The 17,837-nt window shown below is 40.7% G+C and overlaps 1 protein-coding gene across 6 annotated transcripts in view; it reads left to right on the top strand.

Moving 5' to 3' along the window:
- Positions 1–15,360, top strand: part of sema4ab (sema domain, immunoglobulin domain (Ig), transmembrane domain (TM) and short cytoplasmic domain, (semaphorin) 4Ab) — a 44,842-nt gene extending 29,482 nt beyond the window's left edge. For 5 of the 6 annotated variants that reach the window (XM_088010041.1, XM_088010042.1, XM_088010037.1 and 2 more), the window contains 3 exons: positions 10,764–10,927; positions 12,720–12,814; positions 13,943–15,360. In XM_088010041.1, the coding sequence (XP_087866167.1) occupies positions 10,764–10,927; positions 12,720–12,814; positions 13,943–14,736 (1,053 nt within the window). In that variant the 3' untranslated portion in view covers positions 14,737–15,360. The remainder of the gene's footprint in view (positions 1–10,763; positions 10,928–12,719; positions 12,815–13,942) is intronic. The other variant, XM_088010040.1, reaches the window with a different exon arrangement.
- Positions 15,361–17,837: the final 2,477 nt, after the last annotated feature.

Raw genomic sequence — 17,837 nt, 5'->3', positions numbered from 1 at the left:
TTCGAAAAACTGTGCCCCGGACCGCAACATAAGTTCTGTAGTGCGGTGGGTCATGAGTATATCAAATTCGGATTGTAGTGAAAGACGCTCTTTATACACATTTGGGGAAGCACAGGCCGCGTACATTTTATCAAGTTGCGCAATTTGTCGTCTTAGGGTATTCAACTTCTCATTCCTTAATTTATTCTCGAAATGAATAAAAGAAATGATCTCTCCCCTAATAAAAGCCTTCAATGATTCCCAAAGAAGAGAGGGAGAGATACCTGGTGTTCTATTTGTTGTCAGGAAAAAATCTATCTGTTTCGAAATGTAGTCAATAAAGCTAGTGTTTGAGAGAAGACGTGTGTTTAATCGCCATAATGGACGTTGGGATGATAAAGTGCCTAATTTAACATTCATCAAAAGCGGGGCATGGTCAGATAAAACGATGGCATCGTATCTACACAAGGACAAGGACGGTAACAGCCTATTATCAATAAGAAAAAGGTCAATGCGAGTGAATGTATGATGTACAGGTGAGAAGAAGGAGTACTCCCTTTTCAAAGGAAAAAGAAAACGCCACACATCTGATACTGCAAATTCCTTCATAAATGAATGAATTGTTTTGGCCGATCGAGAGAGCATGGCCAGCCTGGATGAAGAACGGTCGAGTGTCGAATTGAGCCAACAATTGAAATCTCCGCCTAATATTAAATAATGTGTTGACATATCCAGAAGTTCAGAGAAAAAGCGTCTATAGAAAGCTTCATCATCCCAGTTGGGAGCATAGACATTAGCTAACACGTATATCCCTAATTGAACCTGTGACAATAACATATCTACCATTGTGATCAGAAATAATCTGATCACAAGTAAAAGGGACAGATTTGTGTAAGAGAAAAGCTGCTCCCCTGGCCTTACCAGAAAAAGATGAATAATAGATCTGGCCAACCCAGTTCTTCTTCAGTTTCTGATGTTCTTGTTTCCTAAGATGAGTCTCCTGTAGAAAGATGACTCTTGCTCCCAACTGGTTGAGGTGATGTAGTACTTTACTGCGTTTGACAGGATTATTCAGCCCCTTGCAGTTGAATCTGGCAAACTGGAGGTCCTGTCCTAGTAATAGAGCCATAGCAAAGTATAAGACATGTAAGTAGCAGAAAGAATCTGGGCGCTTGATCGATAAAACAAAGGGTTAAGCAGAATAAAAGATAAGGAAGAGTTGGAGGTACACAACACAAAAAGAAAACCTAGTAAACAAACAAACCGAACATCTCGCAGAAGCATCCCCCCAAATGGGATGCGCGAAGCCCACTCCCCCCACAAAATGCCCATAGTCCGACCTACAAAAGGTCCTTGGAGAGTTCGTAGAGAAAAACAACCCTCCAAACAGAATGCAACAAAAACAAAGTCTAGGTGCACAATATTGTATTTCAACACACACACACACACACACACACACACACACACACACACACACAAAATTTAATAAAAAAATTTAAAAAAAAGTGCAAACCAGTGTGCAAAGACAATACTTAAAGTGCAAGAAAGCCAACCTCAACTATCAAATCTGCAGCATTAGTGCAAGTTACATTAATAGTCCTTGGGGTCAAAAGAATCAACTGTGACAAAATACTACAACAAAAGTGTCAACAAAGTCATAGCAATCCCCATGCATAAACGCAAGAATTTGTCCTGGAAATGTCTACCATAGGGCAAACATTCAAACAGAGTCAGGGATCACCGCATTTTTTAGCTTTTTCTCAACAAAATCCATGGCGAGTGACGGATCTTCAAACCTCTGGACTTGTCCATTTGGAAGAGTAATCCGCAAAATTGCCGGGTAGAAAAGACCAAATTTGACACCTGGACAGCAGTGCAGCTCCTTCTTAACTTTAGTAAAGGCAGTCCGTTTTTTGGCCACAGCAGCAGTGAAATCCGGGAAAACAGAAATCCTCCTCCCATTATAAATCAGAGGAGATGCTTCACTAGCCTTACGCAGGATTTCGTTACATTGTTGAAACATATTCACTCTGGCGACGAAGGGACGTGGGGGTTCCCCAGCCGTAGGTTTAGCACGGAGGGTCCGGTGAGCCCTGTCCAGCGCGGGTTTGTCGGATAAACCGAGTAAATCCTGAAGTAAAGTAGCCACAAAATTCGTCGGGCAGCTTCCCTCAGATCCTTCAGGCACACCGACCACCCGTACATTATTCAGTCTCGACCGCCCTTCTAAGTCCTCACATTTCTTTGATATGGACTCCACCATATCCTTTAGCGAAGCAACTGTAGCTCCAAGGGTTGTTAGCTTGTCATCGCGGTCAGTAGCCGAGCGCTCAAGGTCCGCAATAGCTTGTTCGTGTGAGGTAACTTTAGCTTCCAAGCGGAGCAAGAGCAGTCGTAATCTCCCTTCTCACAGCCCCGGACACAATTTCGTCAAATTTACTCACAAGATCTGAGCGCACACCCTCCAGCATCTCCTCCATTCGCTTTAGCAGACGCTCATTAGCATCGAGTACTGGAGCAACCTCGGGCTCAGGCGACAGGCGTGGTTTGCTACGGCCTACCTTCGAGGTGTCGGATTTACCCCGGTTTGCCATGGTTTAATAAAGTTACCAAAACAGGTTGAGCATAAATGTCATGTAGATTACGTAATGAACTAGAATTGTAAAAAAAAAAAAACTTCAATAAATCGTGCTAAAAAAGGTTTAAACAGTCACATTCCTGCGGAGCTCCGGCAGGCACGTCCTACATGCTTGACGCTCCCCGGAAATCCTTAATGTACTTTTAAATGCATTACTAATGCATTTAAAAGTGCTTAAAAAGTAGTCCTTATTGCATAATATTTTTAAAAAATCTATGTTTTTAATGAACAGCCTTCACAATGAGTAGGTAACCTTAGGCAGGTTTGAGTCTGCATTTGAAAATGGGGAGAGTGTCAATGTCTGTGTAGCTATGGCAGAGAAGTCCCAACCTAAGGAATCTGAATGACTGACAGCTGCAATCTCCATGGTGATGAAACAGCCAGAAGGCAGTCGGTTAATATTCCATAAATCCAAATAGACAGACCGAGTGATGACATTGATGTGAAACTGAGATGACATAATGCAGGCTGTTTATTGATATCATAATGGAAGAATGTGGCATTCTGATTTCTGACCCTCTAAAAAAAATGAAAATTCCAGTTGTTAACATTGACATTACCTATGACTGGGCAATAAATCAATTTTATCGATTAATCAAATTTTCTGTTTATGACGATTTAAATTTTTTTGCAAATGTACTCTGTTATGGCAACAGATCCAATATCTGTGTCATTCCTTAGACAGTGGAAGTAAAGGACGCATGCGAACCGTGAATTTAACAAAAAACTCTTTATCTGTAAAAAATACAAATACAAAAATGACGATAAATCAGTCCCTTTTCTTTCTTTCCAAAAATACAGTCTACACGGTCAAAAACTGTTTTTGCTCCGTGTCTAAGTAATCCAACCGTGTCTAAGCAAACTGCACAATGGTTTCTTTTTTCTTAAGGCAATATACAACCCAACAGGAAGTAAGCCTTTCAAAATAAAACTAAATTGCACAATAAAAATGCCTAAACAAATATCAATTGTCCTAACTAAATTTTATAAAATACAAACAAACCATCTTACACATAACTTAAATATTTCCTATTTATGGCTCTAACATTCCGGCCCCTAATTGTATAGGCAGGATGCATAACAATTACACCTCAAAAAGAGCCATATAGTTATCAACCTAACAAAATCTACCAAGGTTTTGCCTGTGAGTCAACTAACAGTCTTTTCCTGACTCATTCTGCCTCCTGTAACAAACAGAGTTTACTTATAGGTCTATCTAACAAACTAGACTTAGTTTGAACTTGAACTCGACGCACAATTCCTTTGGAGTCCGGGAAGGTCTTGGTGCTGAATTGTCAACAATGAGTACAAGATCTCCAGTGACAAAATTTCTCCGTTGAGTCCACATCTGCCGCTCTTGTAGCAACGGAAGATATTCCTTTGTCCATCTTGACCAAAACAAATCGGCCATGTATTGTGTCTGTCTCCATCTTCGACGTGAGTACATATCATCACTGTCAAATAAGCCTGGAGGAAGGATTGGCTGTTTCTTTAACAACAGAAGATGGTTTGGGGTCAAAACCTCCAAGTCATTTGGATCATCTGATGCAGCAGTCAAAGGACGATCATTTATGACTGCTTCCACTTCACATAATAATGTGTGAAGGCCATCGTCATCTAATGTTTGTTGCCTCAACATAGAGTTCAACACCTTCCTGACGGTACGAATCTGTCTTTCCCATATTCCACCTTGATGGGAGGCAGTTGGTGTGTTAGAGGTCCATGCAATACTTTTTGACATCAGATCCTCTCTTATTTTAGAATGATCAAGCTCAGCTATGGCTTCTCTAAGCTCTTTTTCAGCACCAATGAAATTAGTGCCATTATCTGAGTGCAGGGTAGAAACTTGACCTTTTCTACATATAAACCTTCTGATGGCATTTATGCATGATGAGGTATCCAAAGAGTGAGCAACCTCTATGTGGACTGCTCTCAGTGCAAAGCATGTAAACAGTATGCCATAGCGCTTCACTATGCTGCGTCCCCTCTTTACACCAAAAGGTCCAAAATAGTCCACTCCCACGTGTGTAAACGGAGGTTTGTCTGGGAGTACACGTTCCTCCATTAAGTCTGCCATTTTTTGGACTGCAGGCCTTGCATGTATTTTCCTGCATGTGATGCATTTTGATATTACTGTGCGAGCAGCTCTGTTCAGACCTGGTATCCAGTATTGCTGTCTGACCTTTGCTACCAGCTGGTTCCTTCCACAGTGACCATTCTGTCGATGAACCTGTTGCAGAATCAGCTTAGCAATGTGATGTTCTTTGTGCAACACAGTTGGGTATCTTGCCTCCTCTGGCATGGCTGATTTGTTCAATCGACCTCCAACTTTGATGATGCCATTGTCCAGAAAAGGATCTAATTTGGAAAGTGGAAGTGACCTCTTTATTTTTGAATCATTAAGAGTGCAGACAACTCAGAAAACATCTCTCTTTGACTATGACGTATTAGCTCAACTTTGGCATCTTCCAAGTCTTGCACAGACAAAGGTTTTCCTTTCACTGACTTTCTAAGTCTGATCATTTCTTCATGCACTTTCTGGTCTTGCTTTAATAATTCTGTCTCTTTCAGGGCAACAACATCTTTACATTCTTTTCTCTTCTCAACAAGGTAGTGAAGCAGATCTTTCATGTGTAGCATCCATGCAACAGCCTTTTTGAGTTTGTGCCAGTCAGAGTAGTATTCCACCAGTTTTTTCATGGGTGAAACTTCAGTCATGGTCAAGAGACTGACTAGCGCTGTCTTTTTGATCTCACTGTCCTCATGTATGGTGCTTGGTATGTCAGGTCTGGTAGGCCACTTAGACTCCTCTTCATAAAGAAAATGTGGACCACAAATCCAGTTGTGGTTCTGGATGAGAGTGGTAAATTTTGTACCACGTGAAGCCATATCTGCTGGATTAAGTGAACTATTCACGTATGTCCATTGAGATGATGAAGTAGCTTCCCTTATGAATGCAACCCGGTTGGCCACAAAAGTCTTGAAATGTGAGGCATCATTCTGTATGTACCTAAGTGCAGTCAGGCTGTCTGTCCAAAAGACAGACTCTCCGAGGGGGGTCTCCAGTTCTTGTTTTAACAGTCTGTCGACCTTCACTGCTATGACTGCAGCAGTCAGTTCCATCCTACTGTTATTTTCTTCAGAGGGGCAACTCTGGATTTAGCCATGAGCAATCCACAGCTCCTCCATCCATCTTCATTGATCAGCAATAGATATGAAGCAGTGCCATAACCAATATCGCTTGCATCCGAGAAATGGTGAATCTCTGCTTTAGATGTGGGACAGAAATCATCTGGCTTCATACATCTCTTTATGTGGAAGCTAGAAAGCTCCTCGAGTTCTGAAACCCACTGCATCCATCTTTGCAAATCTCTTTCTCCAATATCCTCATCCCAGCTCAATTTTCTTTGACAGAGTTCCCTCAAAATCAGCTTGGCAGGAAGAATACATGGGGAAATTAAACCCAGAGGATCATAAACTGAGAGAATTCCTCTCCTTGTGGCAGGTTTTCTTGGTACATTCACCTTAAATGTGAAAGTGTCCGACTCTGTACACCAGTGTATCCCCAGAGCTCTTTCGGTAGGCAGAGCGTCTTTGTTCAAGTCTAAATCCTTCATCTCTTTTGCTCTTTCCTTTTCAGGGATACAAGACAGAACTTTTCTGCTGTTACTGACCCACTTTGTCAGGTTAAATCCACCCTGCAAGCATAGAGCTTTCAGAGATTGTGAAAGCGTTATTGCTTGGTCCTCTGAAGCCACCGCTACCAAACAGTCATCCATGTAAAACTTTCTCCTGATTGTTTTAGATGCTTCAGCTGTTGTCTCACCTTATTTGTCTTCGGCTGTCTTTCTTAAGGCAAAACAAGCGCAACTGGGAGATGACGTGGCCCCAAAAATATGTACTGTCATTCTGTACTCCTCCAGTACTCCGTTCAAATCTCCATCAGGCCACCATAGAAAACGCAGAAAATCAGAGTCTCTTGAGGGTACCCGGACTTAGTAAAACATTGCCTCTATGTCGGCCATCAATGCAACCTTCTCCTCTCTAAACCTTGTCAACACTCCAATCAAGGTATTTGTGAGGTCTGGGCCTTGGAGTAACTGGTTATTCAGTGAAACTCCCTGATATGTTGCGTTGCAGTCAAAAACAACTCTGATTTTCTTCTTCTTTGGATGGTACACCCCATGATGTGGGATGTACCACACTTCTCCAGTGTTGCACTGACTGTCTGCAGACACCTTTTCAGCGTAACCCTTTGTTATGATGTCATGCATGAAGGCTTTATAGTCAGCATGAAACTCAGGGTTTTTTATGAGTTTCTTCTTGAGATTGATGGCCCTCTGCTCAACTAGACTGCGATTATTGGGCATCCTCAGAGGCTTGTTCTTAAATGGGAGACTTATACAGTAATGTCCGTCGATGAACTGACAAGACTGTTACACATCTTTCATGAACTGTCGATCATTTTGTGACATCTCTGTTTTGTCTTCACAGCTACGCTCTGTGAAATCCAAATTATATTGCTGTATCAGCAATTCTTCAATGCTAGCCACTGATATCCTGTTCGCAGTTAACCTCGGCAACTCATTCTCACAGTGTTGAACGTCCTCTTCCCCCTTTACAGGACCAACTGATAATCCATCCAATCGATGTTTTCACTGCGTATGGACCGTCTCCCTGACTATTGATGACTTTCCATGGCTCTATTGCTTTGTGAGCATTAGCACTGATCAACAGGCCAATTTCTGCCTTGATACTTGGGAGGTGCACCTCATCTAAATACATCCACTTCTGGAGATCTTTCTGATCAGGAATGTTCGCCTTTTTGACAGGAATTTCATGTTGTGTGAACACTGAAGGTAGGTCAATGTATTTTTCCTTTTCAAATCCACTGACTTCCAGTTCTGACAGGATATGACTATGGACAAGCTTCTCCTGTCCCATAGTTCGGAGCAAAATGTCCATCTTTTTGCCTCTTAAGTTCAATGCTCTCATGATCTTCTCTGTGCAAAATGTTGCTGAACTGCCAGGATCTATGAAGGCATATGTCTCTATTATCTGTGTGCCTTTCTTGGACTTGAGCTTTACTGGAACAATGGCCAAAACTCCTTCTTTGCTCCTGGCCCCAGTGTATCCACACATGTCCTGGCTTACAGCACTAGTGGTCTGAGGTTCAGTTGCGGTGTTTCTTTCACTTTTTGGTGATGTCTTTTCTTCTCTTTGTACATGTAGGATGCTTGGATGTTTCCGCGAACAGAACTGACATGTCAGTCTTCTTGAACAATCTTTACTCAAATGACCTTGAATAAGGCATCCAAAACATAAACCTTTGGATTTCAAATATTCAATCTTGTTCCTTGTGTGTTAGTTTCTGGAACTTTTCACAGTTTTCAAGTTTGTGATTTTTGTCACAGTACAAACAGTTATTCTGAGATACTTTGCCATTATCAGTCTTTGCAATTTGGTTTGACTGTGAAAATTTCTGTTTTTCTTTGTCAACACTTGTAACAAAACTGCTACTTCTTGGTGTACTTTCCTTTGCTTTCTTCACAGAACAGCTCCTTTCTTTTTGTTTTATAGATAGACTGACTTCCTGTAGATCACCAAACAGTGGATCTGAGACAATCTTTGTTTGTCTGTCAATGTAATCTACCAGATCTGTGAACCTTGCTCTTCTTCCTTTAGTCTCCTGCATTTCAAATGCCACATTACGCCATCGCTCCCTCATCTTATATGGCAATTTGGACAGAATGACTTTCATGTTAGTTGGGTTGTCCATTTCTTCCATGTAGTCAACATCTTGCATCGTGTTCCGACATCCAATCAGAAAGAGAGCATAAGCGTTTAAGCTCTTAACCTCATCTGTCTTTATTTGTGGCCATTTTAAAGCCATGGCTATCTTTAAATTATCGCCGTACTGCTCATGAAGCATTTGTCTGGCTTTCCTGTAACCTTTCTCTGGGGTCATGTGTTCACAGCTTCTCACCAGATCTTGTGGCTCTCCACGTGTATATTGCTCCAGAAAGAAGAGTTTATCTTTCTCGTTTTGTGTCTTATTGTCAATAGCATTGTCAAATGCTCTAAGAAAAGATCTATACGTGAGTGGATCACCTGAGAACACAGGAATGTCTCTCTTGGGCAGCAGTGATAGGCTTTGCTGCTTGACCAACATTTCAGTAATCAGGTTTTGATGATGCATCACCTCATAGATCCTGTCATCTGTAAATGTGGGCTCCTGAGGACTTGTAGGTGGGGCTCTATCTGAGTGATCCTGATGACACAAATATGCATGAGATGAATGTTTTGTGATACTAGCAGACACATCATACATCGGATGATCTTCCTTCTCTTCAGCATCTGCTGTCATCGGAGCATGGACTTCATGTACAGGTTGGGAGCTAGGAAGACTTGACAAATGTTCTTCCATCTTGTATTTCACATAGCCATTCATTGCATCTCGAGGGTCCTCATGGTTCTGGAAAACTTTGAGTTTAGCGGTAGAGGCTGCTATTGCAATTTCAATCTCTAGCTCCTCCAACTCAGCCTTTAACTTTGCTTCCTGCAGTTGTATTGCCTTTTTCCTTTTCAACGATTCAGCTTGTGCAAGAAGAGCTGCTCTTTTAGCCTCCTCTTTCATGCGAGCCACTGAACTAGTGTTTGACACAACTGAAGAACTTCCAGTCCTGGAACCTGATCTGCTCTTATTTCTTTGACGACGAAGATCAGCTATTACAGATATACTGTCATGTGGAGTAACTTCCTCTTCATTTTGAACATTTCTTTTACGTTCTTGAATCCAACTTTCAGTCTCATGCAAAAACTGCTTAATAGTAGCTGCCTTTGACTCATACCAGTCACGCTGATCTGAGTCAGCTTCCTCTTCAGGTAACATTTGTACAACATTGTTGTTTAGCAATTTGAACTCTTCATGCAGCTTGTAAAAACTTTTAAGTGTTTCTGATTCCACTTTATCAACATGTTCTTCATTATTTTTCATGTTGTCCATTTCCTTAATTTTAGCCGTAATCTGAGCCAATTTTGCCCTTCTTTGTCCGATAAGCCTGTGGAGTTTCTCATCGAGTGCCTTTTGTGTGTATTTTGGCTCCCTCTTGTGGTCACTCGCCTGCATTGCGTCCGATGCGGCAACAAACAAGCGTTTCTCATCCATGTTTTAATCTTGATAATGTCCAACAAGCCTTTCAACAAACTATTAAACGATCACAAAGGGCCTTTATAGTCCATGAACGTAAACAATCTTCATCTTTAATGTCTTCTTAACTTGCAAACGACTCATGAAGTGCGAATAGACGCTCCCTCCGTTAGCATAGTTAGCTTCGCCATTAGCCTGTTAGCAGGTCAGCTACTCACGGTAATACAAAGACTCTTAGCTTCTCGTCTTCCAAAATCTTCCTTTCATTCGTCTCCTTCCTACTTGAATGTCCTTTTATCCTCCTGGAGACAGTTTTTGACTAATGTTATGGCAACAGATCCAATATCTATGTCATTCCTTAGACACTGGAAGTAAAGGACGCGTGCGAACCGTGAATTTAACAAAAAACTCTTTATCTGTAAAAAATACAAATGACGATAAATCAGTCCCTTTTCTTTCTTTCCAAAAATACACAGTCTACATGGTCAAAAACTTTTTTTGCTCCGTGTCTAAGTAATCCAACCGTGTCTAAGCAAACTGCACAATGGTTTCTTTTTTCTTAAGGCAATATACAACCCAACAGGAAGTAAGCCTGTCAAAATAAAACTAAATTGCACAATAAAAATGCCTAAACAAATATCAATTGTCCTAACTAAATTGTATAAAATACAAACAAACCATCTTACACATAACTTAAATATTTCCTATTTATGGCTCTAACACACTCCTTTTGTTTCAGTAGCGCAGAGTGATGTCAGCCCACCCAGGTCCGCCATCTTGTTTTACAAGCGTATTTTACAGCTTATTTTTAAGCTAAGTTTACTAGGAACCAAACCTATGGGGTCTGTCAGGAAAGTCACACTCATGTCTTGAGGTCCATGTAATGAGTCTGTTTGGGTTGCATTGACCATCAGAAGACCACTTCTGAATGGAGCACAGTTACTGATTCCCTGAATCAAATCTTGCACTGATTGATTACTCATTGTGTTAATGCAGGGTATGCTATATGTTGGAACATCAGAGGGGGTGGTGAGGATTCCAACTGCTAACTGCTCCTACTACTGGACCTGTGCCCAGTGTGTTCTTTCCCGGGATCCTTTCTGTGGTTGGGATGCAGCCAGTAGGGCCTGTGTGGAGGTCTCCGTCACCCAGACTGCGCTGTGAGTCCCACACTGCCACCATGAACATTGCTCTCAGTAGTATGTCCTGTTACGTGATATAGGAAACAAAATATTTGGATATTTGTCTACAACAATTTTAAATCAAAATCCATAGTATGCTCTATGATGTAGAAACAGGGCAAAGACATGCTAACCATGGAGATTCTGTTTCTGGGTAGATAGACTTGTTTTATATGAACGGCTTTACCTTTACCTAATTCCTCCACAGCGCCATTAGAATAAAAAATAAAAAAAATTCAGCCTTGCTTTGGCCAAGAATCATGAAATTCTGTATCTTGACAGGCTCCCCACAGGAAGTCGGCTATTTTGGATCAAAGCCGCCATTTTGTGTCTTTTACACACGTTGTATCTGAGTGAACTCCTCCTTCAGCTTTTGAGATGCAGGCTTCACAATCACTCAGCGCAGTCTTGAGGCACTGAAGGTCAAAAGTTATCAAATTCTTTTAGCTACGTCAAAGCATGTGGACGTGGCTAAGTCTCAAATCTGACCATTTGCCATAAAACATAAAGGTAGAATAACTTCCATGATGGGTATTTTTCTTGATCCTACATAAAAGAACCACAGACAACGTATATGAATTTTATGGCCAAGCTTTTGCAAAAGGAGAAATACTCTGTAAACTTCTCCTCCGAGCTGTTCACAGGGCATTCTGGTCTGCTTCTGCGTGAGCCCCTGTTTTATTGTCAAAGCAGAACAGCCACAGGAAGCAGTCAGGAAAACAACAGAGGTCGTAAAACATTTAACCTAAACAAACCAGCAACTCAGTTCCAGGTGTGATAACTGATCTACGGTCTGAGCCCAGTTCAGCTCTAGGTCAAACTGTCAACAAAGAGGGAGGATAAACAAGAGACAAAATACGACTGCTCACAGGCAGTCAGGAGGTATTCTGGTTGATAAGAATTAAGGTCTGAGAAACACAGAGTTAACTTGTTTCACATGAAGATGAAACAGACAGTCCTGACCTCCAGGTCAGTTCATACACACATAAGGAAGAGAACACTTTAAACAGAAAATTACAACAATCTATAGACTGAATGTGAACTAAAGTAATTACAAAATGATAATACCGAAAATTCTCTAACATTCCACATGAGTCCCAGCTGCCTGAGACTTTATGTCTGTCATAACCAACCAGCACTGATCACATTCACATGGTCAATTGGTGACATTCCCTTAGCCCTGTCCCCTTTGAGCAACAAGTCACCTGTTTTCCTACTAGTTCTATTCCTTTTATTCCATGATTCATAAAGATTTGAACCTGTGTTTAATGACAACATGAAGCTCAACAATGGCTGCACAACTGATGTGGGCACAACTGAATAGCAAATTCTAATCCCTCACCGTTTGCATATGGTTGACTTTAAATCACACATCCATCATCTGATTTGCACCAAACTGGATATACGTGACCTTTGATAACTTCTAAAGTCACCTGTTTTCCTACTAGTTGACTTATATTGGAAGTTGACTCCAGTGCCCCCCACCCCCAGGTTATTTGAACAATATATCCCTGAATATAACAGTAACTAATCTGCACCAGAATTCTGGTGCGTCATCAGGGAGCACTGTGCAACACATTAGTGTGCAGAATCTAGTGGATTGGTGCATGAATTGCATGTGAGCGTTGATGACAACAAATGGGTGGTGTAGCTGGGGCTCCCGTAGTTGTGACAAGGTGGAGCGGCGCTGAGCTGCAAGGACCTTACAAGGCTGTTTGCAGTTTTAATTCTATTAAACATCCACTTGCTGACTGTAGTGTCCTCTCTTTAGGGGCCAGGACACAGATGGAGGAAATGTTGAAGAAGCCTGCAACAGTGTTTCAGTAACACACAGAACCAAATTTGGACCAAGTAAGATGCCCGCAAGTATGTGTCACACTATGAAACAACAATGTGGCATCTCTGTCCTGGAAATGTGTTCAGTGAGATATTTAACAAAACACAAAAGTTTCATTTAAGTATTTAAATGAAACATAATACACAAAAAAGTATTTAAGCTTCATTTAAGTTTAATGAAACTTAAATATTTAATGAGAATCCTTTAATCAAGTATATATTATTATTATTATTATTATTATTATTATTATTATTATTATTATTATTATTATTATTATTATTATTGTGTAAGTAAATTTGATTAATGTAGCAACTTTCACAGATAAAACAAAGCATAAAGTGCTTCACAGATAAAACAAAGATACACAGATAAAATACAATGACACAAAATCAAATACCAAGTTAATCAATGTTTTTGTACAAAAACATCTTCAGCTGCTTTTAAAAAAGTCAGTAAAATCGGTGCAACACAAAAACAGTCAAAGTAGTTCCATAGTCTTAGAGTCCCAATCCCCATCAGCTTTAAATCAAGTGAATGAGACTCTCAGTAAATTCTGACCTGTTGACCTCAACACAACAGAAGAAGAATGGGTTTACAGCAGGCCAGCATTATCCTGGGGGCTTCACCATGCAGGGCTCTAAAAGTTAAGAACTAATGAAATTGGATTCTAAAACATACTGGGAACCAGTGAAGGGAAGCTAAGACTGCAGTAACGTGTAATCCTCTGCTGATTCCCGTTAAGTCTTACTGCAGCATTTTGCACAATCTGAATGTAATTCGAAGCTAATTTATTCAAACAAGTTAAAAGACAACAATATAGATATGTATAGATAAAAGCATGGGTAATCCTCTCAAGTTCAACTTTCAACATGAGCAGTCGTAGTTTTGAGATATTCTGCATTACATAAACACCTGTACTGCCTGTACTGTTATTTTACATAAATCTGTTGTCGTTTATGAAATCTTTGTACAAAACAATAATACGGCAAAGATTTTAAACCATTCTGTGTTTTAAATATGAGGGTATTCTACGCATTAGCCTGCCAGCAGTAATAAATGACAATAATGCATTCCACATATGGTCATGTTTGTGTTCATCACCAGTCAGCAGGTTTTCTCTGCTCTGACCCCTGAGTAAGCTCCAGCCTGTTTGTCAGTTTCGTGTCCTGCAGGAGAGCTGGTGTCTGTGTCTCTGAACGATGTGGTGCGACTACACTGTCCTGCAGCGTCACAGCTGTCCCACCAGCTGTGGGAGCGTCCAAACAGCCGCCTGTCCTCAGACCTCTACCTCCACCTGCAGGATGGGAGCCTCAGCTTTGTGGCCACCCCAGCCACCCTGGGCCACTACCTCTGTCTGTCCACAGAGAACGGCTACCGACAGACCATGGCCATTTATCACGTCAAGCAGAAGAGCAGTCCCGTGGCTCAGACTCCAACCAGCTACACCCGGAGCCACACGCGAGCCCAGCCCACTAGGGAGGGGCCTAAAGCAACAGAATCCAGACCAGCAGTAACGAAACCCTCACTGACCATCAGGAACACTCCGGTCACCACCAGGCAGCTTGATAGAAATTTAACTTTGTGGATGAAAGAATATGAAAATCTGGAAACAAAATTCCGTGATGGGAACCCTCTGCTGTCAGCCTGCTGCCCCAGCTACCTGAAGGAGCTGGTGGTGGTGTCCGTTCTGCTGGTGCTGTGCCTCAGTCTGCTCATCACAGTCACTCTGTATGTTCTCAGACAGCGATGGCGGAGACAGACTGCACCTGGAATGGGAACTCCAAGCAGGAGCTCTGACCGGAGGACCCCTGAGGAGCAGGAGTCCTTGAGGGAGAATGAGTTTGGGAGCAAAGCTAATGGTCAGGTGCCCTCTGGTGGACATGCCAGTGGCTTGGTTTGTAACGGGAACCTTACAGACTCTACCCAGAATTTGCCAAACACTCCCTTCTGAGCAGCAGCCACAGAGCCTTTTGAGCTGCTACAGAGCAGAGCACCATTGAGGAGGAACATTGCAGTAGCAGGGTTCATTTGGTGAGCGCTGGACAGCAACAGTGCAGGGCAAAGTTAGACTTCCTGAATGTTCTGCAGCCTGAGTACTGCACAAGTGGCTGCTCCACTTGTTTTCTTTAAAGGGAACTTGATCTTTTCCAATACAAATTAATGGTAGTTGGATCCTAACAAACAAAGCAGAGCTTAGTCTTTAAACCACATCTGAGATCTGACTGTTAGCTCAAGTCTAATGAAACGTGTAAAACTGTTTTATGAACTATTAGCAGTTCAACTGTGGTCAGTAGCCAAAACCCACCTTTCCAGTTAGAATGCTGTTGAGGTAACAGGAATGTGATGGTATATGGAGCTGTTGGGGTCAGAGGGTGTTCTGCACCTCACTGATGTGCCATTTTAAACATGTTCTGGTGGAGTTCTTCTTATTACTTATCTGATTTTCTTTTCATGACATCCTGGACTTTTTTTTATCGCATTGATATTCCTTAACTCGTGTTCTGATTACACTCTTCTGTCACTGCATATGTTTTCCTGCTCATCAATAAACCAGATGCTGATTGTTTTGGATGCATTCATCCCAGTGGATCCTGTGCAGTCATATCTGTAGAAGAAGAAAGAATCATAAAATAGAATATGTGTAGGAGAAACATTCTTCTAATCTGTACTTTATCAATATTCCAATAACTTATTCTTTGCGCTTCATTTATATTGCAAAACAAACTAAGAAAAGCTTAAGCCAACACTGAGTCATACTAGAAATATCCATTTAATGCCTACAGAGTTCAGTTGAGTTGTTTATCTCATGTGACACATGGTGCGTCACCAAACTGTTCATCAACTTCATTGTAAAACTCAGGAAGAGAAGGCAACATGGAGGCACACAGCTGAGGATTAGTCACTCTCAGCATTATCAGAACACAGTCTCGCTTTTGTACCACCTTGTACAATACTTAGCGACAGTTCTTACTAAATTAGCCATTTAAATGCACAGAGCTACTAGAACGCTCATTGACTATTAACTGTCAATTCATATCAAAAGTACTTTAATAATCTCAGAGGGAAAATAAATGCAGCATCTTGGTGCAATCAGTGGAGGAAGTAAAAAGCCCAGCATGATTGAACTGGAGTCAAACTGCTGGTGTGTGCTCACATGGTTTTGTAATGTTTGTTTTTTGTACAGACCCTGGTCCACAGTGAACCCTCCCCCTGCAGAGGAAATCATGGTGATTTGGCATATGTGTAATTCACAACCGTACAATAAACACAGGGAGTCTTTGTTTATTGTATACAGACTCCTAAGAAATTACAACTTCAAAAGAGGAGGAAATGTGGCTGAGCAATAAATCAGTAATAATATATGATGCAATAGACGTGATCAGTGTCGATAGGTAATACATCTGATAAAATTTTCATCATATAGAATATTCACTGAATTCTGATCCAGAACTGCACAGCATTCTGGGGAATGTAGGCATAGCCAGCGAATCAAGGTTGGTTACTTAGCAACTTACTAAGTTGCTAAGTAACCAACTTAGCAACTTAGTTGTTGCTAAGTTGGTTACTTAGCAACAACTTGGTAAGAAAGTTGCACAGCAGCAGTTTCAGGTTTTGCACTCAGAACTGCTTAGAAATAAAAAACATTGTGGAATGAAAACTGCACTAAAGAGTTAAAGTGACTATTTAATGCACCAGTTTGGTAGTATTTCAGATATTTAAAACAAAAAGTAATCAATAATTATGTCAACATTATTGATTACCGATATGACTGATATGAAACGCATTGTGAAGTTGTTCAGCTATTTACCGTAATATCTGGAAAATAAGCTGCTACTTTTTTCACACACTTTGAACACTGCAGTATAGCTAATTTATAATTTTTTACCAATGAGTTTCAAAAGGCAGAACTGCTGCATGATGCAAGAGCAAATTTGTCTCGACAGAAGTGACACTGAGCAACAAAGAGTCAAAGGAAGTGAGTGTTAGACTGTTCAATTCCAACAATGAGGAAAACGGCTTAAATGGTTTTGGTGCGCAGGATTAAGATGAAGATACCAGAATGATTTTCCTGGTAGGCTACGGAATTTTATTATTATGTTTTATATTAAGCAGCCTTATTCTGAGCATTGTTTGGAAAAGATATCTATGGTATGTATTTGTGTGTATAACCAGTACATATTTATTTGAAAAGTAAAAAAAAAATCTTTCTGTATAAATAACCCTGACAATGTGGACCCCTGCTAACTATATATGTACACCTGTTTTCTTTTCAGTTAGTGGGTGCAGCCGACATTCAGGTGGGTTCAGCTGTCCAGAAATAACAGAACTTTTTCTCCTTATATCTCCCTTAATACTGCATGACCTGGAAATTCACTCTGCAAAGACAATAGATTTTTAAAGCAGTATATTCAACATATTTAACATAAATCATAAAATCTTGTTTTGGAAATTTATAAGACTTATCTTTTTTTAATTATGCTTTAACAAAAGCTGAAAAGGAAATACAACTCTCACTATTTACTTTAATAGACATTGGTTATTTTATATTACAGGATTCATATGAATGCTTGAAATCCTTGAAAATGTTTGAATTTCAATTAGGTGCCCAATGTCTGGACAGATCTTGAGTCTTTAAATGGCTCAAAAGAATGGTAAATGCAAATCATTTACCATTCTTTGCTTATTTAATGAAATTTCCTCCATTACCTAAATTAATTAGATTTTTGTTGCTGCTGTTCACTCCTGAACTGGTTGACATTTTAACTTCAGTTCCGCCCTGTATAAGTGCTGGATAAGTGTATTTTACTTATCCAGCAAATACAGTTCATCCACCAACAGTTTCTAATTACACCATGCTAAAAAAAATTGGTTAAACTTTATGTCCGCTGTGATAGTGGAAATGCAGTAAACAAATAGCTTATCTACTTTTGGATGTTCACATTAATCCATTCTGATGTTGGGGCAATTACCTCATTTTTCTGAACAAGAACCACCACCGCAGTTCATTGTGGCTTTTGTGCCCCTGAAAGTCCACATTCTAAAATCACCTCC

This window comes from Poecilia mexicana, unplaced genomic scaffold (genome assembly GCF_051168715.1).
Source record: "Poecilia mexicana isolate PSO_F unplaced genomic scaffold, ASM5116871v1 scaffold_11, whole genome shotgun sequence".
NCBI lineage: Eukaryota > Metazoa > Chordata > Actinopteri > Cyprinodontiformes > Poeciliidae > Poecilia > Poecilia mexicana.
The sequence above is the reverse complement of the archived record's forward strand: the minus strand, read 5'-3'. Positions and strand labels throughout refer to the sequence as shown.